The 22500-nt window shown below is 49.1% G+C and overlaps 1 protein-coding gene across 1 annotated transcript in view; it reads left to right on the top strand.

Annotated features, from left to right (window-relative positions):
* Nucleotides 1-626: 626 nt before the first annotated feature.
* Nucleotides 627-22500, top strand: part of bcor (BCL6 corepressor) — a 34694-nt gene continuing 12820 nt past the window's right edge. The window contains exons 1-7 of the mRNA XM_080412526.1: nt 627-1415; nt 12373-12448; nt 12756-15914; nt 17364-17420; nt 18082-18250; nt 19467-19808; nt 20769-21062. Coding sequence (XP_080268652.1) covers nt 12446-12448; nt 12756-15914; nt 17364-17420; nt 18082-18250; nt 19467-19808; nt 20769-21062 — 4024 coding nt within the window. The 5' untranslated portion in view covers nt 627-1415; nt 12373-12445. The remainder of the gene's footprint in view (nt 1416-12372; nt 12449-12755; nt 15915-17363; nt 17421-18081; nt 18251-19466; nt 19809-20768; nt 21063-22500) is intronic.

Raw genomic sequence — 22500 nt, 5'->3', positions numbered from 1 at the left:
TGCACACGCGCGCGTGCACGCGCGTCAGTGCTGCCAGATTCTGCGAGAGAAATACGCAACCAGGTCTATGAAACAAGCCCAAAAGAAGCAACTTAGGCCACACGAGCACTTTTAAACCTATATGATGACGTTGTGAGATCTACTAGCTCACTACGCGTCGCATTGTGAGCTCGTAGATCTGCAATTTTCAAAGAAAAATCTTTTAAAAAAGTGAAAATATTTTCAAATCCACACAAATCTTGAAATGGGGGTATATTTTCAGAAGGGGGGTGGGGGGGTCTGCGGACAAATGCATATTATATTATATTTGGGGTCCTTGACATGGAAAAACAAGCCCCTAAAAACAAGCAACTTTACAGAAAAAGAAGTCGCTTATAATAAGCCGACATGGCAACACTAGTGAGCGCGCGTGTGCGTGCACGTGTGTGTGTGTGTGTGTGTGTGTGTGTGTGTGTGTGTGTGTGTGTGTGTGTGTGTGTGTGTGTGTGTGTGCGTGCGTGCGTGCGTGCGTGCGTGTGTGTGTGTGTGTGTGGTGTTCGTGCCGTGCGCTGGAGGCTTATGGTAATTGCGGTCTCCCGACTGGCCTTCTGGGTAGAGTCTGCGCGAGTGGGAGTGAGAGAGAGAGAGAGAGAGCGAGTCGCTCGGCTCGCGGCGTAACGTTCATCCATTCTGTGCGGCACTCCCGTGAGCTCCGCTCCCCCTCGACACGATCCGACCGGAGCTCCGATCCACGGGTTGTTTATTTCAGCGTGGAAAACAACACGAAACCAAAAGGTATTCGGATTACCGCCCGCTACTCCTCCTGAGTGAAAGATTGCCATTTTTAAAACGGGACGCCGCGGACCGACGAGGAGTGTGGAAGTAGGAGGCTTCTTGAAACGGCGTGCTCCGATGAAACCCAACATGGCGCTGCTGTGAGGTACGGGCGAGCTGAATTAAAAAAAAAAAAAAATTGAGTCCGCGGACCAGACCTCCGCCACCTGTATCCTTGGGGTTCGGTCGCCGTGATCACGCTATGGGACCCGGTGTTTTGACGGATTTTGGGGGGGATTTCTTCTGAATTGTGAGGTTTTTTCTTTCCGCGCAAGGTCTTCGATCTGCTCCGTGTCTTTCATGGAAACCTAAAGTGACATTTCAGGGGGGGGGAAAGTCTGCTAGAAAAATAATGGTGTGAGAGTTGCCTGCAGACGATAGATGAATACATATGGTTCTGTATAATATCTACTTGTTCTGTTTCTGGACAAAGTGGATACGCCGTTAGACACTTTTTGATATTTGGTTGGGATCGTCCGTTTCACCAGAGTGTAGTCTACGTATGCGCACGGATCGCTGCTCTCGCTGTTAACTTGGCAAAACAGGAAAAAGGCGTGAGTTGGGCTCACAGGCGACGTCTGGAAATAGCACAAATTAACCAGGTGAGACATAAAATTACCAACAAAAATGTGCGTGTGTGTGTGTTGTTTACTTGTTTGTTTTGCTGGGTCTATGCAAAGAGAAATAATCCCTCGAACGGAATGTGCACTCATAACATAACACCATTGTTGGAAACACCACACACAAGTTATGATATATCTCCCACCAGACGGATCTATGCTTTAGAAACGGCGTGTTGTCTCATAAAACGCGGTGTGTGTGTGATGTGTTGCTGGTAGAATGAATCTCACAACGCCATATCGTGCGCTGAGAGAAGGGAGAGAGCGAAACGACCACTTCTAAGAATAGCGCATAGGGTGGTCTTTGTGCGTTTCGGCGGGGCAGTGGCATGTGGTTGATAAATAACAGGGCTTTAATGATCCGGCCCTGAGCTTGGCCTCTACGGCCGTCCTGTCAACTGGACGGTCCGGCACTTCTGCCCCTGCCCGAGGTGAGAAGGACGTCCGACACATTAGCGGACCAGAAAAGTGCCATTATTTTTTCCGTTGTTCAATATTCAGGCTTTTCGCACTCTATATTGTGGTGTTTATTGCTTGTGTTTGTGTTGTGTTGTGTTGCGTGTGCGCGTGGGATTTGCGTGCGTGTGTGTGTGTGTGTGTGTGTGTGTGTGAGAGAGAGAGAGAGGGAGAGAGAGAGGACGTGTGTATGTGGGCTGCGTGTGTGTACGCGCGGGCTTCTGCGCTAAACAAGGTTACGGAATCCAGCCTCGCCCTGCCAAGAGCAGCAAACTGGCTGCTCCGTTTACACACGGTTCAACTCAGTTGGAGGGCATCCCCGTGATGCGTGTGTGTGTGTGTGTGTGTCTCTCTCTCTCTCTCTCTCTCTCTCTTTCTGTGTGTGCATGTATTAGTGGGGTGGGGGTGGGTGTTTGGACAGTCTTCTTGGTCCCAGAGGTAAAGTGTCGGGAGGGAGGAGGGCTTCTATAGCCAGACGGGACTCCTCCTCAGTCTCCCGTCTAGTTGACGGAAAGCAGACACTCTGCCAGCCCTCCATCTCCTGCAGGTGTTCTCTCTGTCAGTGGGTTTCAACCCTGTTCATATCAAGGTCCATTATTTATTGGGCATTTGAGCCACGGACCACCATTTGATGAGGTTTAGACTCTCAGACCCAAGACTTAGACTATGTTGTTATCGTTGGATACGATGTTGTCCACAATTGCATGCTGCATTGATGTGGTACCATAGGAGAGATAACAGGCTACCGTTGATCAAAATAAGAAATGTTCTACAATCTCTAATTGTGTAGACTTCTTGTAAATTAAGTAATGCAGATGTTTAACAATAATTTAGGGGTCCATTTGGTTTCATTTTACACTCAAGAGTTAAAGATCTATAAGGGTCCATTTGGTTACCAAACTCTCCATCATTTAGCTGGGGACCACCTGGAACCCCCTCAAGGACCACTGGTGGTCCCCGGACCACTGGTTGAGAACCACTGCTCTATGTGACGGTATACGCTATACAGCTGCATTTCGGGTGCCACTGTCGTAGCCCGAACGCCTGCCTGTATATTCTCCATGCATTGCATTGCTAATCTTTGCCTTGTAGTCGAACATCTACCGCCCACATGAAGCCACCCCTGTGCACTAGTGCCTCCTGCTTGTCCTACAGCCACCGAAGCACTAATTAGAGGACGCTCTCTTTACGACGATCGATGTGTCTCATATTGGCTGGTTCCAGCTCATTGACGAGCTTAGCGAGGGGACTGGCTGGAAACGACCATGGGTGCACTTAGCCCGATAGGCCCTACAGTATATCTCCAACATCCTGCTTGAACAGGATCGGGGGAAGCAAGGCCCTCGTGATCACAAGAAACACACAGCAGGAGACCAACGGTGGGGGGAAAAACACGATACCACTTGTGATGGGCTACACAGCATGCTCTATCTGGCGGCAGATATAGCGTCTGGGGTAACATGGGGTTTGGATTGGCCCGTTGGCACTGATGGGCTCAGGTCTTCTCTGGGTTTTTGGCTTCTAATGCCTTATAGCCTACCATCGAGTTATTAGGCTAGGCTATAAGTGAAACGCTGGACAATCCCTGTTGTAAATGCGGAGGTCATCCATTATACAGCCACCATTTAAATAATTGATGTTGGTATTATGCCGCCAATGCTCCACTATTTCTGCTGCCTGCATCTCGGGGAAGTATAGCTTGGCTCTTAACAAACTTTGAAAGGAGAGGACACCAGACCAGGCATTGCACTATTCTCGAAATCATATGAACATTTTCAACTGGATATAGATAAAGCACCCTGAAAGTTTATATATTGTTCGAACTTGGAACCCTAAAACAGATGCTTTACATTTCGTGTGTGCCGAGTTTATTTATAGTGCGTCCCGTTGGACTGTTTGGCGCATCATTTTCCATTTTGTGCTATGAGGTCAGCGTGGGGCTGATCTTTTTTCCAGGTGTCTGCAAGAGGTCAAAATTAGCAGCAGCGCGAACAGCGAAATGAAATGGCTGTGGTGGATTGACACTTTTTAAGATAAATAAGCCCCTGGTTGGCTGCGCTGAATTTTGGAGCGGGGGATGCCATCCCTTAAGGCAAGTAACCCTGAGGCTCTTGGTGTCTTCATGCTGTGCAATGGATGTTGTATTTGTGACAGTAGGCCTGTGTGTGGGGCGACATGGGGAGATGGTATCTGCTGCGTTTATAGGACAATGGCAATCACATCGCCTACACTTTAAACCTATTAACCAATGTTTGGTCGCTTTGTAACCCATTGAATCAATGAACTGGCAAGGACAATCTTGTGCGTAAATACGTCGATAAAATCCATTTCGATCACGAGGGCGAACACTTGCATAGCCCGTCTTGTTTTGACATGAGACGTTAAGCCCACAGCCCGTTAATTAGTTAATTAGCCAAACATGTTGCGTGGTGATCATTGTAGCCTATCCCATGGAGGAAAATGCATTATTGTCGTTGCGCTTGTTTTTAATTTTCTTGTGTGTGGTGGTGGGTAAAGACACCAATCTTCACTGGCGCTGCGCTCATGGTTGCTCATGCGAGGTGCATGTGAACAAAAGCGAAATGCATGGCGAAGAGCCGGGGAGAGATCGGGTTTCACACAGCGCTGCATGGCTCCCGGAGGAGACGTCACGGTTTGATTGAAGCTGTGCTCCGTCCAGGCCTCCCGGGACCTGGCGCTGAAACGGGAGAGCCTTTTTTTTCCTCCGCTCCACAAAGCTTTTTGTTCCGCTGAGGTTTGGAGCGCACGGATCACTTCCCCGCAGAGAGACGTGTCACTGCCCCCGCCAGTGAATAGCACCCACAGCGCCAAAGAGGAAAACCTGTCACAGTATAACGTGCTGTGCGCAAATACATTCACATGTTATTGTATGATAATAAATAAACTTATAGGCATTTAGCCTGCCCTACTCAAATAGCTTCATATGGGGGGGGGAGAGATATAGTCTAAAGAAACTAACCAACAGTTTGAGCTATATTGTTTTTTAAACAAAAGCTCTTTGTATTTTTGCAAAATATATTTTGTATTGATATTATATTTTAATTCATTTGCGTTGTTCGGCCACACTGACCTTGCCTAGACTGGAAGATGGATTTGGTGCTAGAATAATGATGACACATCATCACCTCGCTCCTTCTCGTCTCTGCAGGCCCCGTCTTGATCAAGCGTCCTCGTTTGTTTTTAGATGTTAAGAGCCTCGGGCATCTATCTGACGAAATCCCACAGACACTCCGCAGCGCAGCGGGATGATGGCAATATATAGGAGTATAGGCTATTAAACCACCGCACCCTCCTGTATTCAAGAAATGAGTTATTGGCACTTTGCATGGAATATAATTTGGAACCTGGCTATTGGTAGGCTAATTGTTTTAATTAATTAACGAAGAGGCTAATCCAAAAACCACGAGCTATGAGCCCTCTCATGTAAGCTGTTGTCATGGGAGGTGATCGTCTTTTGGCTTAATCGCAGTTTTATCAGAAATATTCAATAAACGAAGCGTCTGTGCATTTCAAGGAAAAGTCAAGAGAGCCCGATTGAACGCGAGGCGACTTGCATGCGCATCCCCATTACAATCGACCCCTTTGGAGACATAAAGGGCCATTTAGTCCTCATTTGGCGCGGGATGAATAGGGCCAGTTCAGCAGCGGTCGCCCGTTCTCCAGTGACAGCACGGGGCCACACAATGTCGCCGTTGTTGCCCTGCCATGCCGCCGAGGGGATTGTCCCGTGCACCGACTTGCATGCGGCTGTGTAGCGGCTCGGGAGGACGGGAGGCCTTGTTTACAACTCGGCCTGCTAATAATGTGACAGCTGAAGATCAGTGTTGCCATGTCGGCTTAGTATAAGCGACTTTGGGCTTTTTCTGTAAAGTTGCTTGTAAAAATTGGTGGTTGCGGTTTTTTGGACTTAATTCTAAAGTATTTAGGCTTGCTTCCAAAAAATATATATATTTAAACCAGTGGTTCTCAAATATTGAGAATGAAAAAGTGTTGTGCCAGGGAGCATTTGTGGTGTTAGAATGTTTCAAAAAAAAGATTCCACATTTTATTTCAAGAAAATGAAAATGGCAGATCTACAAGCTCGGCTATTTTCAAATAGCTGATGCATTTAGGTGTTAAAGTGCTCATGTGGCCTTCTTTTGGGCTTGTTTTTAGAACTGGTTGCTTATTTCTCTCACACAATCTGGCAGCACTGCTGAAGAGCCAACGTTGGCTCTGTCCTTCTAGCTTCCCCCTCACTTCTGCATAGCCAGCTAGGCAGCCACCAACCTCCGTGTCTTTCCTCTGGTGCGAGAGGCACACAAAGGAGGGGGACTGGAGAGGGAGGCCTAGGCTGCGCTAGGGGTGGTTGGGGTGAGAATATGTTGGTTAGTGCGGGTTTGATCTCTCAGCCAATTTAGTGAGGGTGCTAAAAGAGACGTGCCTTTACTGAGATTTGCTACCGCTGATTTATGTTTTGTTCACCAGCGGTATGCGCTGCATTCCTTTCGACACACACACACACACACACACACACACACACACACACACACACACACACACACACACACACACACACACAGCGTCGCTGTGGTGTGTGCATTTAATCCGTGTTTATCCCCACCCCACCCCCGTCGCTGCGGAGATTATCCTGCGTCACACCGCATTTTTTTTAAGTCGATCGGAGCTCTGCGCTTCAGAGAGAGAGAGAGAGAGAGAGAGAGAGCTTGGCAGAACGCCAGGGACAAAGAGCAAGAGGGCGCCTACACTCTACTCAGTTATAGCACGGCACGACCCGGCGTCCTAGTCCCATATCCCCACGTCCCATTTACTGCCCTGTGCAACAGATAACGCCATCACGGCGTATAGTGGGCTATTTGTGCCCTGTTTTTTTTTTCTTTCTTTCTCTTCCCTCAAAGTAGATCTGTGTCTGTGTCTCACACACACGGCACGCACACACACGGAAACAGTGCGCCGCACGCAAAGGAAAGGTCTGACGGGAGCAGAGAGGCCGGGGAGAGGGGTCAGCGCTGGCCGGGAGGAAATGATCAGCGGCGCCGGTGCTTGTTCCGCCACGTATGACGGGTCACACAAAGTTCAAGTCGCAATAATCACAGGAAGCGACTTGGTCTTGGGAGGAGACGACGCTCGCAGTCTCATTTTTTTCCCTCTCTCACAGTCTCTCTTGAACTCTCTTTTAACTAACCGTTCGCGCCCTCCTCAAAACGTAGCCTACAATTGCCACTGGACACCATGCAGGCTACGCAGCTCGGTAAAAAACACCCGGTGGTTTTCAGTTTAATGGTGCGAATCGGGCTCCGCTCCAGCGGTCTGTTTTATAAACGCTAGCCCAGTCCCCTCCACCCCCCCCCCCCCCCCCGCCTGCCTGCTCGCTTTGCCTTGCCGGCCACTGTGATGGATTGGATGGCCGTCGGGAGTTGTTTGTTGCGCAAACTATTCTTAGCAGCGGGAATGGGCGTCAACGCACTCAGCCTTCTCCTCTTTTCCTGCCGTAGATCTCTCTCTCTCTCTCTCTCTCTTTCTCTTTCTCTTTCTCTCTCTCTCTCTGACGCACACATGGCATTTAACAATAAGCGGCTGGGTTGGTGATGCACAGTCACCCAGTGTGCCCAGTGAAGTAGGCTACACAGGATTATGTTTGTGTACGGCGAGGTGTGTGCGTATTGTGTGCAAATGGTTGTCGGCGCGCAATTTTAATAAGCTCTCAATTAGAGGTTGGCCAGTGCAGGCTTAAAGGTGCTGAGTTTGAACTGCGCAAAACCTGACTGTATAGCTTGGAGCGAGATGACTCAGGCGACGTGCCATCTATTATAAACCTCAGCGGATAAACATGGTTTAACCTGTCGTCTTTGCTGGACAAGAAGACTATTAATTTTATGGAACTGCGACTGCGTGTCTCCAGAGTAGCCTACACACAGGTGCCAGTGCCACTATAGTCTAAACGGAAGGCATTTGGTGGGCCACGAGAAAAGTGTGGACTGCTAGTCGCAGATAACCGTTTATATAGGACGCTATACATTGTAGCTGTGATAGTGTCGAAGTGAATTTAATTTATCTTCCCAGATGTCTCTTAACTTGGGGGCGTTGGCCTATAGGCTACAATAACTCCATTATGTAGACACATGGTAGCCTACGGATAATGGGCGGTAAAGCTTTGTTTTATAAGTGTGTAAACGGACGTGGACCACACAATTCTAGCCAACTTCTGCATTTTTCGCTTGTACACGAGTTTTTCTTAATGAATGAAATGTCCAGACAGTCCGTGACTCGGTGCAAGTAGCCTAATTGCACTGCAACAAGCAATGTGTGCGGGGAAAAACGCTGCGCGCATGTGACGGTATATTATATGGCCAGTGGTGGAAAAAGTACTCAAATTCTTTACTTAAGTAAAAGTACCAATACTGCAATATAAAAATACTCTGTTACAAGTAAAAGTCCAAAATTAAAAATGTACTTGAGTAAAAGTACAAAAGTATTGGCATCAAAATGTACTTAAAGTACCAAAAGTAAAAGTACTAAATATTTGAAAATAGCCGATCTACAAGCTACGAGCTTGTAGATCTGCTATTTTCAAATAGCCTATGTATAAAATAGGGCTAAAGTGGTTAATGTATGTTTTATTATATCATAGTTTATATCTGCAAAGTAACTAGTAACTAAAGTTTTCAAGTAAATGTAGTGGAGTAAAAGTACAATATTTGCCTCTAAGATGTAGTGGAGTAGAAGTAAAAGTATTGGAAATTGGAAATACTCAAGTAAAGTACAAATACCTCAACATTGTACTTAAGTACAGTACTTAAGTAAATATACTTAGTTACTTTACACCACTGTATATGGCGGAATGGGCCACACACACACACACACACACACACACACACACACACACACACACACACACACACACACACACACACACACACACACACACACACAGTGTCACACACACCGCAGTCAGTTCCGTTAGATGCGGATGTTGTTGAGGGAGGCAGGCCGGGCCTTGGGATGAGAGAGGGGGGGATGACAAGGCCGGGGCAGGGAGGAGCTCTGTCGAGCGCCCGAGAGGCTGATTAATGGGCTTCAGGTCACGGTAATAAAAGCGGCGTGCCAGCGGCGGCAGCGAGGCTCACAGACGCGTTGCTTTGCGATGATCGAGGAGCCGAGTTTCTCCTGCTGCTCTCAGCACTGTTGAGCACGGCCAGGCTTCGCTTTTACTATATTAGGGATCCGGTTCTCTCTCCCTCCTCTCGCCCACCTAATCCTCGCATCGGCTCTTCTAGCGGAGTGTTTTTTTTCTCTCTCTCTCTCTCTCTCTCTCTCTCTCTCTCTCTCTCTCCCCCAGCTGCACTTCATGGGTAGTCTACTCTGACATCCAAGGATAATCTAATGTGGGAGGCATATCTATAGCCTAGATCTGAGCACATTTTTATTGAATGTCACTAAACCACACAACAACCTCATTCATGATATCTTTTTAACAGTTTTATGGTTATCCCATTAACCAAGTTTTGATTTCATAGGGGCCTATTTTCATCTGTGTATGTGGCTGCTTATGTACGAAAACGATTGTAAACTTCTAATTGTTTCACGGAGAGAGAGAAAAATCGGTAACACTTTACTTAAAGGAAGGGAAAGTGATGGGAAAGTGCTCTATGCTCTGATAGCCTATGCTACTCATATATAGAGTGTTTCTTCAGTAACGGGAGTCTGCATGTCTCGCCAGCTCTTTATTAAACAAAATGCATTTTTGGTCGGGATACCAATTTTATCCAATCAGGATGGAGAACTCAGCCAGGATACGGATTAAACAAGTGCAATTGGAAGTGATGACACAAAGAAATTAGCAGACAAAATTGGAACTGGAACACTATAAAATGAAGCTGATAAATGGGTACTCTCTCCTGATTGGTTGACATTTTCTCACCTACCTGAAACTGTATTTTCTGTTTATTAAAGAGCTGGAGAGACCCCTGTTATTAAAAACACTCTAGAACAATAAAGGTTGGGTATATAATGCATCATAAAACATTTGTAATGCATGGCCTACAACTTATAAGGCTTCATAACACTTGTTAAATGTTTATAATTATACATAACAACTTATAACAATTAAGGTTTATGAAGTGATACAAGTCCTGGTCATAATGCATTATAAGCTCAGTGGAACAGCACATTATAACCATAACTTAGTCAGTGATAAGGTGTCTTTATTCAGTAACTAACCAAGTTATGGTAGTTATGTGCTGTTCCGCTGAGCTTATAATGCATTATGACCAGCACTTATAATACTTCATAACCTAGTTATTAGTAGTCATACATGATTATAAACATTTATAACAATGAATCCTTATAATAAGTGCATTATACATGCAATTTTGATGCATTATTAGACCAATATATAAGTAAAGTGCTATCAAATTATGTATAGACCTATATGACCTGATCATGTGATTATCCGAACCAAATATTTATTTCCGGTTAGATAATGCCGACAGCGTCGCATTGTCGCAATATTATTCATTAACCTTATTTCTGGAAGAACATGACACTTATGATATTGTTATTGAGTAAGAGAAACATTTTGTTCTAAATATCCACAGATTGACAAACTAGACATATGGTAGCTAATGTTGTGGATGTGGACACTGTATTTTATGTTGTGTAAATATCCATAGACGTTCTACCCAGAAATGCCACCCTACACATTTGTTTACAAACATTCTGATCTGGTCTATAAGCCTTTGCAGAGTGTCACAGCGTCATCATATTTGATTAAACATTAAAGTCACCATCTTGATTTTTCCTTGTACGATGTACTTTTTAGATACACTTCTTGCTATTTGCCTCACACACTTTATACCAAATGACAACTAAACCTTGAAATGTTGCTATTTGTTCAAAAAGCTTTATACCTAGTTATGCTTACATGTACATATAACTGCTCCAAACAGCAAATGCACAATTATTCTGCTTTTTTGCAACCTAGTTTTTCTTTGTGTGACACAGCTCTGTTTACAGATCTCTTTATTCCCTTTTTATTTATAACATTTTTGCACATACATTTACTAGTCTTGATTTATGTTTGCTTTATTTCCTGTTTGCTTGTTTGGCATATGTAAACGTATGCTTTCTCTTGCCAATAAATCCCAGTTGAATTGTATGCACGATGGGTAGATTCTCGAAGCTTTCTGATGAGGGGGAAAAAAAGTATTTTGTAGGTTTTACATATCATAATGATAGCCTATCAGTAAAACAAAATGACATTGTATTGTCAAATACTTATCATTGGTCCATTTGCTCCACATCATTAAAGGTTGTGTGATTTCTAAAAGTCAGTCAGAGAGATTTGTATTTTTACATTGCAGTCCTTTACACAATGGTTACATTTTCGGACTCGACGAACACCTATGCTGAATAATATTCATGGGTCACTGGGTTTCATTAGTTTTGTTTCGTTTTTTGGGCAATATTTTGGCAGTATTTGGCATGCTGAATCAATGTTTTGTTAATTTTCCATTTTGGTGTGTTTACTATTTGTCTCTTGAATATGTGTGTGCCTGTCTGTTTTTCCCGTGTATGTGTGTTGGTGTGAGTGTTTGTTGATCTGTGGCCCCGTGTTGGCGGGCGGTAAATGGTCTCCCACCGTAGCGGTCTCTGATGTATAATCTTGGCTCGCTCCGCAGGCTGAGGGAAGGGGAGAGCGCAGGTCAAGGAGGGCACAGAGAAACCAGTGTGTGGAGAACGTGACTGAATAGATGGCGGCCCCACAATGCTCGTCTAGCCCACTGGGTGGGCGGGAGAGGGGCCGCGAGAGGGTGGTGGAGGAGGGGGCTGGGGAGGAGGAGAGGGAGGGGGGCCGTGTGAGGGGTGTTGACGGGTGGGAGGAGGAGGAGGAGGAGGGGGCCAGCGCAAGGGGCCACACACTGCTTTCATTTCTTGTGACTATATTCCATTGGGGTCATGAGTGCGTTTGTGCGTGCACGCAGTGTCTGCGAGAGAAGGAGACGGTGCAAGAGGAAGTACAATGATAGATATAGCTGGCAGAGCAATTGTCTCCCCTTCGTGCTTTGCTTTACTCCACCGTTCTCCCCCCCCCCCCCCCCCCCCCTCTCTCTCTTGCTGCGCTGAAAGGCTGCGGTGGCTCTGTCATCTGTAAATGCGGACAGCTGCTCTTGGTGAAAGCGTCACATAGGCTGAAGCATCACACGCAATTGCTACAATGGAAACATACGCATGTCAATATATTATTTCACTTCATACAACTCAAAAGTTAACGCACTGTGTGTATATCGTTTTTTTTAAGAAGTTCACCACTATGAGACTTAAAAACAAATATGTATATACGGTATATATATATTTTTTAAACTTCCTCCACCGTGGCATCACAACAGAGCTGTTGTGGCGTGTATGTGCGCATGTGGTAGACCCCAGACACTGAGTGCTAACTGTTTGCTCGTCTCCGCAGGGCAACATCTGTTCGTGATGCTGAGGCACAGACCAACCTGGAACTAAGACAAGGAAACCACATCACACAAAACATGGCAAGTCCTCCTGCTCTGTTAGCCGCCCTGTACACACTCGGCTGACACACAAGTTACCATTATCTGGCACTACACACATGGTCCGTTTCATTATTTGCATGCCATCATCCACCTGGCATTACTGGACATCTATCACTTGCTAAATTAGTTTTGTGTTTTTCAATGGGTGCTCTGCTTAATGGCTTTACAATTATCTACATTCCAAGCACAAATTCAAATGAGTATTTGTCTGCTCTGTATATATTTGTGTGCTGCTGTGTATTCATTTTTATTTGCGCAAGTCGAGTAATGCTGTTTTTCTTTTCAGGTGGATGCAAGGTTAACACCTCTGGCAGCCATGGGGTTGGACCGGGGCACCTTGATGCGGGATGGCCTTCGCCTCCACGGCGGGGTGGTCTACCCGGGCATCCGAGCGCTGACAGCTGAGAAGAGCCGCGAGGGAACGGCTCTTCCCCTCGGTTACGGCAGGGAAGGCATGCAGGAGCTCATCTACAAGCCAGAGTCCTCCCTAGACAGTCGCAAGGCCACCAACGGCTACCTGGGACTCTACAAGGGCACGCCCCCAGGCCTCCACAGGCCTGGGGCCGAAGCCCTCTGCATGGAACGCAGAGGCGTGGGGCCCGGGGAGAAGCCGTCTGAGCTGAGCCTGGCGGGTGCTGGCGGCAGCTACCTCCAATCAATCCGCCTGCCCTGGCTAAGCCCCTACCCTGAAGCAAGCATGTACCCCTTCATGGACTCCTCTAAGTATGCAGCTCTGAGCATGTACAAGGCGTCGCTCCTCAGCCAGCCCAACCCCTATCTGCCACAGCACCTGGCCTACCAGTCTCTGTGTACGGCTCAGGGCGGCGGTGTGAACCCCGCCACGGCCTCTGCTGCCGAGCGGCTCTTCTATATGACGCCTTACCCCCCCTCTCCCATCTCGTCTCCCATGGTGGCTCCTCCTATGAGGATCCCTGCGGTGACGGTGGCCCCCACGTCCCATGTGCATTGCCAAGACAAAGGACTAAATGTGGGGCCTTCGTATGGACAGCAGCTCCACCAGCCTTCTCATGCTCAGCACCACCAAGCGGAAAGGGAGAGGTCGCCCGGCAGGATTTGCAAACCAAGCCGACCCTCGTCTAGTAAAGGTCCCAGCAGCAACAACAATAACAACATAATCAACAACAGTAATAGTTGTACTGGTAACACTGGTGGGAATAATAGTAGTCTCCCCATTGATTCTTCTCCTCATGCCTCTTCTCGCCACCCCCAAGCTCCACCTCCTCCTGCACTCATTGACAGCTCCCTGGACTTACAGAGGCCGGTCCCTAGAATCCCCACCTCATCGGCATCTGCATCGTCGTCGTCCTCTTCCTCCTCCCAATCCATGCCTCATCTATTCTCTGTGAGCAGCATGGCCCCGGAGCAGCCCTCTCCTGCCCGGCCCAGTCCTCACAAACCCAGGCCTAGGGATGGGCCACCCGATCACAGAGGTGCTGGGGGTGAGAGGAGACCGAGCAGGTCCCCCTCCAAACCTAGTTTTGATCGGCCTGCTCATCAGCCCCCTGCTACCAAAGAGCAAACCGAGAAGCCCCTTGACCTGTCGGGAAGGCTGTTGGAGTTCGGCCTGCCTCCTAATGGATTCCCCGTCAAGATGGACACTTTGCCTCCGGGAGCACGCTATGGAATGGCTCCCAGCCGAGAGCTCTTAAAGGAGACTCTGTCTATGTCTCCCCCCTCGCACCCTCACTCTGTGGTCAGCAGCACTTCCTCCAAGGCCTCTGAGAGGCCAGAGATGATCAGCACTTTACACTCCTCCTGGGTGGTGCCCACCCCCCCTCCCTCTCACACACAGCACACCCCTGGTCGGCCCATGTCCCCAAGGTCTAATGCAGACCAGGGCCCTCCCCAAGCCAAAGGCTCTTCTCCCTCTGTCATCAAACACAAGGGCCTGGAGAGGGTTCTTCCCCAGCAGCGCAGTTCCTCCTGCCCCAGGATAGGGGAGCCCAACCATACTGTGCCCTCCACCCAACACTCAAGCCTGGTCACGTCCAGGCCCCTTTCCCCCAAGCCCAATGGTGATTGGGCTAAACACAGCCCCAGCCAATCGGAGCATCCTGTGGTGCCAGGCCATCACAGAGAGTCGGCAGAAAAGTCCTCCCAGGCCTCTAAGAGAGGTGAGACGACTCCAGAAGTGTCGTCGTACAAGAGGCCCTGTATGGAGAACGGTCATCCTCCGGGCCACCTGTATCTGCCTCAGAGCGATGCTTACCTGAACCACAGCCTGGCCTATGCCAACAGGTACCTACACTACTCCATCCCCGATGGCATGGCCCTTCATTCCCTTCCTCTAGCAGGGAAAGGCCCAGTCTACCCTCATCCGGTTCTGCTGGACAGCCTTTACCCATCCCACCTAGCAGCTAAACACCCCATGCCCTACCACAACATCCCAACCGGTCCTGGAGGGGAGTACCTCACCTACAACTCCCAGGAGATGGCCCATCCACTGATGCAGCCTCACACAGACACCAAGCCCCAAGAGAGGGGAGATGCAAGCCTTAAACCCCGGGGCCAGGAGAAGCCCAGGGGCCCAGTCGAAGAATGTGGAGGTCACAGAGACCGCAGCGGCCTGCTAGTGGCGGGGGAGGGGAGCCAAGTGAAGCCCGAGAGGGAAGTGGGGGAGCACGGTGGCGGTCACACTAAGACCCTCTCTTCATCTTTGTCCTCCAGAGACAAGATTGTCTGCATCGACCTTGTTCACTCGGACACGGACATGGAGTCTACGCCGGCTGTCAACAAGCAGCCTCTGCCTGTCCCTGGTGTTAAGGTCAACCAAAATGAATGTTGTCATGGCAACCAAAGTCAGACAAAGACTGAAGCCGAGCCAAAACACCAACAGCACCCTTCTCATACCGTCCATCATGACCACAGCCCCTCCCTGAAGCACAACCATGCTGACAGGCAGTCAGAGACTCCCTTTGGGAGACTGAGGGTTTCCCAGGATACAGGCTATCCTAGTGTGACATCCAGTCCTCCTCCCACCTCTCCGGCGCTGGCTCTCCGGGCAGAGGACAGCGCAGAGGAGCACAGCCTCAGCTCTGACCCCGAGGACCAGGACCAGAGCACCTTGCGCTGTGCCCGCACCTCCGGCTTCTCCGGAAAGGACAAAGGGGACAGGGGCAGACGCGCCCCGCCTCTCCCTGCCTTGTACCGCACAGACACTGGGAGGGACGTAGAGCGGGAAAGGGCGCTTGAGAGGGAGGCCGAGAGGGAGGATAGCATTGTGGATCCAGAGGAGTCTCATGGAGAGGTGGATGAGGACGATGGAGAGGACGGGTGTCACCCATCCTGTAGAAGCTCCCGGAGATCCAGCCTGGCTAAGAGGATTGCTAACTCCTCAGGCTACGTGGGCGACCGCTTCAAATGTGTCACTACAGAGCTGTATGCAGACTCCAGCAAACTGAGCCGCGAACAGAGAGCACTGCAGGTGAGCCCCCCAGCACTGTCTATTGTGGGATTAGGGTGGGAGAATGGCTGGGGAGAGGAGTTTTTGTGGTCACTGAGCAGAGGCACCATGTGCGGCACACATTTGAAACACGCATTTAGTTTGCCTCATACACAATCCAAGCAGGAATCGATCCCGTAAATCCTCCTCTTTTCTGAGGCCAGTGTCCATGCGCGTATCCATGCCACAATATTCGGACAAAGCAATACATTTCAGAGTGATAGGCCAACAATTACTTGCACGCCACTGCTACGGTCATTTCCTCAGTGAACTTGTGCAAGGGTAGTTGAAACCAGGCTGCCAGGCAATAAGCTAGTTGAAGGGCAGTTCAAAGGTTAACCTAGACTGCCATCTCTGTATGTTGATTAGGGAACAGTCGGTGTAAAGGTTGCTCCCTGGTTCAGAGCGCACACCCTGTGTGCGTCTGTGTGCGTCCATGTGCAATTGGTTGGCGCTACAGCATGCGTTACTGCTGAGTGCTGACTGTGCTATGGAGCCACTATATAGTTTTGAGAGCGTGACTGTGGCTGCCTCATGGTTCACACTGCCTCTGGCTACGCTTAACCCAAAGGTGAGCTGAAAGGGGGCCCACAATGTGCTTCAAATCCACCGGCAGCCCCTCTTTGGGGGCCCCTCTTAGCACTCTACTCCTGCCCCCCTCCCCCCCCGCTATCCCCCCTCCCCTAGAGCCCCCGTCCTACTGGGCCTGGTTGCTGTCCAAGGTCATAACTCTCTCTCCCCCTTGGCTAAAAGGCCCCGGCTCGTCACTCACATCGCACGACACTCATGAATGCACACGCACACAGACACACAATTACCAGCAATGCCGCCTGCGGTGTGCCATCGACCTTTCAGCCCCTTCCCACTCATATACGCACAGTTAAGCTATTTATGTTAGACTGGTGTCTCTGGCCCTTCTGCTTAACGTTAAGCACAGAAACACAAATAAGGCATATTGAATGTTAGCGACAGAGGCAGATATGTTAATAGGTTGCACATGTCTTTGCGTATTATGCATATGTCGTTGCGAATGCACCCCTGAAAACTGTGGTTTGTCTGTGTCATGCTTGCTGATGCAGAGCTGTGCAACACAAAGCTATCAAATAATTTATTTTCTGGATATCTACAAGTTGAATCTGGAGATCTGGTTGAAAGAGGGCCACACACAAATCCCGAATCATTCCTTACTGAAGCTAAATTGTTATGAAATCCTTTGCATGACTCCAGTTCAGATTTTGAATCATTTGATAGTTTTGATGCTGTATTCATGATTGACCTGTTGACTCATTTTATTTGACTGTGTTGCTTTGTGGGATTGTGGCTGCCTGTTGTTGAATGTATAAAAATACATGTGGAGAAAGACATGCAAAAAAAAAAAAAAAACATGAAATGATGGACAGATATATTGAGCCCCCCATTCTAATTGCTTAGATGGAAGTCATATCACAAGAGGAGAGTAATATAAGTCAACCTGCTGCTAACTGGGAGGTCAGTTCTTTACATTTCTTATCACATCTACCCCTCAGACAGGCTTTCTCTCCTCTCCTCTTTATTTCTCTGCACTCAATCTCTATTTTTCACAGTTATTTTTCTCTCTGCCTATCTTTCCCTCTCTATCTCTCTTGTTCTTTCTTTCTCTCTCCCTCTCTCTCTCTCTGTGCCTCAGGGCTTAGTCATATGTGTTTCCTAGCTGTGTTCATGTTTCAGGAAGGGAGATGCCAGGACTTAGGGCCCCAGAGCGCATGGACTCACAGTGGCTGCCTTTAGTCTAACCCATGTCTGGATGCCATGCTTGTGATTTATCTGTCTCTCTGTCCTGTGTGTTTATTGATTTTTATTATATTTTACTTGTTGACATATTATTTATTTTGTTTGTTTTGTAGTTTTTATTTTATTATTTTTAAAAATTTTGTCAGACAACGTGATTTCTGATGCAATGTTTGCTTCGGTAGCTGTTGAGACCAGATTGAGGCTTAGTGAGGTATATGTGTGGTGTGGGCAGACAGTGAGTGGTTTTCATGGGTTTCTCTCTGTATGTGTGCGCGCGTGTGTGTCTTTGTGTCTGTGTCTGCTATACGTAAATGTGTGTTCGTGCGCGCGTGTTGTCTTGTCTGCATGCGTGTGTGTGTGTGTGTGTGCGTGCGCATAGCGGGCAATGATGCGGTTCTCGGAGCTGGAGCTAAAGGAGAAGGAGGGAGGCGGCGGCGTGTGCGTGTCTGCCTTGGCTGTGGCAGCAGGACGGGACTTGGCCGACGGCCAGCGCAGAGAGCGAGAGCTGGAACACTGCCAACACACCACCAGGCAGGGAGAGAGGGAGGGTGAGTAACCCAGCACCACACACACACACACACACACACACACCTACACACGCTATTTCCGAGAGCGGAACGCTCTGAAAGGGACATGCACGGAAAATCGTCTCTTTCACGTACACGCGCGCGAAAGCACACAGTCACACATGCACACTCGCACGCACATGCGCCAAACGCTGAGGCAAGACTAGGTCACTCTGAAAAGACGATATCGCTCCCCTCTCCCTCTGTTCAGCACACACACGCACAACCATGCGTGTGCACGTGCTTGCGCACACACACACACACACACGCTTACACAAGCGAGAAGCGCCAGAGAGGGAGAGAGAGAGAGCACGAGGGAGTTTTATTTTCAAGAAGCCTTTTGTGCTTATCTGCGCGGAGAGACGATCGAGAGGGAGGGAGGGAGAGATTGCACGAGCGAGAGAAGGGGGGGCAGCAGCAGCAGCAGGAGGAGGAGGGGCAGCAACAGCGAGTTAGAGTGAATGCGGGGGAGAGTTAGCGGGTGAAAGCGGATGGGAGAGCGCAACGGAAAGAGAGGAGGGGGGGGTTACTTACGTTGGCTGGGAGCCCAGCTGTGTGTTGGAGCGAGGCCGGGGCTGACGTGTGAGCCTAATTATGGCACGGAGAGGGAAAGAGAGAGCGAGAGGGAGGGAAAGAGAGAGAGCGCAGGAGCAGGGGGGGTGGGTGGGTGGGGGGAGGGTTAAGGGGCTAGAGTCACGCTCTGTGTGGGAAGGGCGTGGCGCGGTCATGCCGTGGGGGAGGACAGAGGTGGGGGGAGGGGGTGGTGGTGACGTGCGCACACGGAGAGAGCGCAGGATGTTTTCTCTCCTCTGTCCTGAATGGAAGCGCGAGCGGCCGCCTCGAACCAGTCGAGACCGCGCTGGCTCGGCTCGCATCAGATTAAAAAGTCTTTACCCCATCAAAGTTTTACTGCCTGTCTTTAAAGGAGAATAAAAGCTGGCTGGTGTTTAACTGGCATTCTCCCTCCTGCCCCCCTTCCTCCCCCTGTGCCCCCCCCCCCACCCCTTGTTTCTCTGCTTTTCCTCCATGCCTGGTGGTCGGTCTGTCTGTCTGTGTCTTTCCCTTCATGTTTTCTCTCCCTCGTCTGTCCCCTTTTCCTTTCATCTCCTGCCGTCTTGTTTTGCCTTTCCCGGTTCTCCCTCCTCCGGATATTCCTTCTCGCTGCCCTATTTCCAACCCCCCCACCCCGCGCACTCAGGTGTCCGGCCAGCCTACGGCAACAACAGGGTTCCAGTCCTCCAGAGGTGCGGGGGCCCGCGGGAGCCTCCGTCCCCCGGCCAGGGGGCCCGAGAAGGGGCCTGGCCTGGTAGCCAAGGAGGGCCGCTGCATGAGGGAGCCAGGAAGGCAGCAAGAGAGTCTGAAGGAGGTTATTGTTCGCCCCCCACATTGGCACCGGCCAACGGGCACCTCCAGGAGATCGCCGGGCCCACCAGGAAACGCCCTCTCGGCCCCAAGTCAGAGGAGGAGGAGGAGGAGGACGGACGGGAGTGGGAGATGAAGGCGTCCCACCCAGAGAAAAGAGCCAAGCTCTGTGCTGCTGGTGAGAAATGTTGTCGTCTACTGACTCAACCATCAGTTTCTGCCCTCTATATTCTCTCTCTTTTTCTCCACCCCTTCGTATCTTCATATTCTTTGCCAGGTTGTACTGAACTGTTCCTCATCACTTCTGTCCCCGATCAATCCCACCTTAAAACACGCTGTCACAACACAACAACACCCCTGGTCTTTGTCCCTGTCTTTCTCTTTCTGTGTGTGTGTGTGTGTGTGTGTGTGTGTGTGTGTCTGTGTGGCAGCCAGCTCAGAGCGGAGAAGTGTTTTAATCCTGTCTTTGAGCGGAGCGCGAGGGAGAGAGAGTATGGGTGGGGGGGGGGGGGGTGGAATGGGGGGGGCAGCCATTCTCCCTCTCCTATTCAGCGCTGCCGTTCCTCCGCTGTGCTTACCCGCCCTCTTCAAAGCTGCTCTTTTCTTCTCTTTTCATCTCTTCTCTTTCTTCCCTCATCTGTTTGGGTTGCTTTCCCCCTTTTTTTTTCCTCTTCTTTTTTTTTGGCATGAGGTATCGCTCTCGCTCTCCCAGCGCTGGCAGACGAGTGGAATATCCACCACCCCCCACGTGAATTTTGAGGGGGAGTCTCTCCCTCTAGTTCTCTCTCTCTCTTTCTCCGTCTCTCTCTCTGTATGCAGTCCTTTAATATCTTTCCTCTCCTTCACCTTGTGCTTTCCTTCTGTTTCAAATTCGGTTGCCTGCCTGCCTGGCGTGTGTGTGTTTAAAGTCAGGCTCAGATGAGGTTTTAGTGGTATGTAGCAGCTAATGCCCTTTGTTCTGGGCGTTGTGTTCAGTCTTTGTGTGTACACGTGTGTGTAGTCTATATGTTGCTGGCCTGTGAGCATAGGCAGCTGTTATAGTGTTTAGAAAGAGACAATATACAGTATTTATATTTCTATAAATGTGTGCAAATGACGGAAAGAGTGAATTTACTAACGCCGGCTCCCTCTGTCCCAGACGAGTGTGAGCAGCCCTGCGTCGATGATGACGAGGACGAGGAGGTGAGGAAGCTCAAGGTGTGCATCGAGTTGAAGGGCCTGCGCCTCAGCAAGCCGGCCGCCCCCGGTGCCCCCTCCCCCGACCGGCCGGAGGTCAAGCTGGAGAGGCCGTGGCCTCAGCCCCGCGTCCCCGGCCAAGCCCCGCCCCTCCAGCGGGACCGCAAGGCCCGTGGTGCCAGCGACCTGGACGACAGGGTGGCAGCCCAGAGGGCCGAGCTCAACAGGAAATGGGGCTGCGAGAAGCTCGTCAACGGTGAGAACAAACAAACAAACAGCCTCCAGGGTAACAGCGATGCTGTTCGTGTCTCTGAGTTCAGCCATGGAGGGGGGTGTATGGTTTGTGTTTGGCTCAGTTTTTAGCTTTCTTGTTTATCAAGCCTGTGTTTTAGGCCAGGGAATTCCCAGAGGCGGGGGGTGGGGAGGAGGAAGTGAGGTAGAGGAGACTTCCTTCTGCCAGGGGAACGCCAGGGGTCCCCGAAAGGGACCGTATGGCAGTTATAAGTGCTCCTCCCCCATGGTTTGGACTTGGACTTTTTTTTCTTCTTCATCATGCAGCCAATGCACACGCCAGGCTCAAAGCAGAGCGATGAAAGAACACGCAAGAGTTAGAGAGAGAGACCCCCCCACACACACACACACACACACACACACACACACACACACACACACACACACACACACACACACACACACACACACACACACACACACACACACACACACACACACACACACACACACACACACACACACACACACACACACACACACACACACACACAGTGCCTGCCGGAGATGTATGTGGGCAGGTGTACTGTGACTAATGTGTGATCAATGATGTTTTTCCCCTCAAGGCCAGTCAGAGAGAGAGAGAGAGAGAGAGAGAGGGGGGGGGGTGGGTGAGGTGCTGATTAAAACCAGGGCTTTCCCTTATTCATGCACCCAAACCGAGGCTGAGACGAGCCACGAAGAAGAGCAGGAAATAAAGGGCAGGAGAGAGATTAAAGGAAGTGAGTAAAGCACAGAGGTTTTGGTTTCATGTTCCCGCAGAAGCCGCAGAGCTTGATTGGCAGTCTGTCGTGGTTTCTTTTTTTTTACCCCCCTCCTCTCCTCACCTATTTTTTAAATAAATGACATCACCCTGGCAACATCCATGTTGTAGTAACGAGTCCTGGTGTTCTACTGAAGGTGTCAATGGTGTGAGGACCTTTTATTATATATATATATATATATATATATATATATATATATATATATATATATATATATATATATATATATATATATATATATATATATATATATATATATATATATATATATATATATATATATATATATATATATGTATATATATGTATATTATATATATTTCCGTTTTATTGAGGATTTGGGTTTTTGGACAGAACACTCCCTATTCATTTCTATGGAGAATTTCCCAATTCCACAGCCTGGTCACGCCAAAAGAGGAGCTGTGTTTTGAATAGACTGAGTTTGTATATTTTAGCAGTGCCAGGTAAACGTAATATTTTAATTTCCTTTTCCCACTGAGATCAGAGCCTGAGTCATTTTGAACATGGATTCAATGAACAGTTCATATAAAGGAATTACAAATGCAATAAAACCTTGGCCAGAGCATGCCTGCATAAATCTAGAGGAAGGGCTAACAATGAAAAATCTATGGAGGCACT

The sequence above is a fragment of the Gymnoscopelus braueri genome, assembly GCF_963280865.1.
Source record: "Gymnoscopelus braueri genome assembly, chromosome: 18".
In the NCBI taxonomy this organism is placed as follows: Eukaryota; Metazoa; Chordata; class Actinopteri; order Myctophiformes; family Myctophidae; genus Gymnoscopelus; species Gymnoscopelus braueri.
This window is presented reverse-complemented; position numbering and strand designations above follow the sequence as displayed.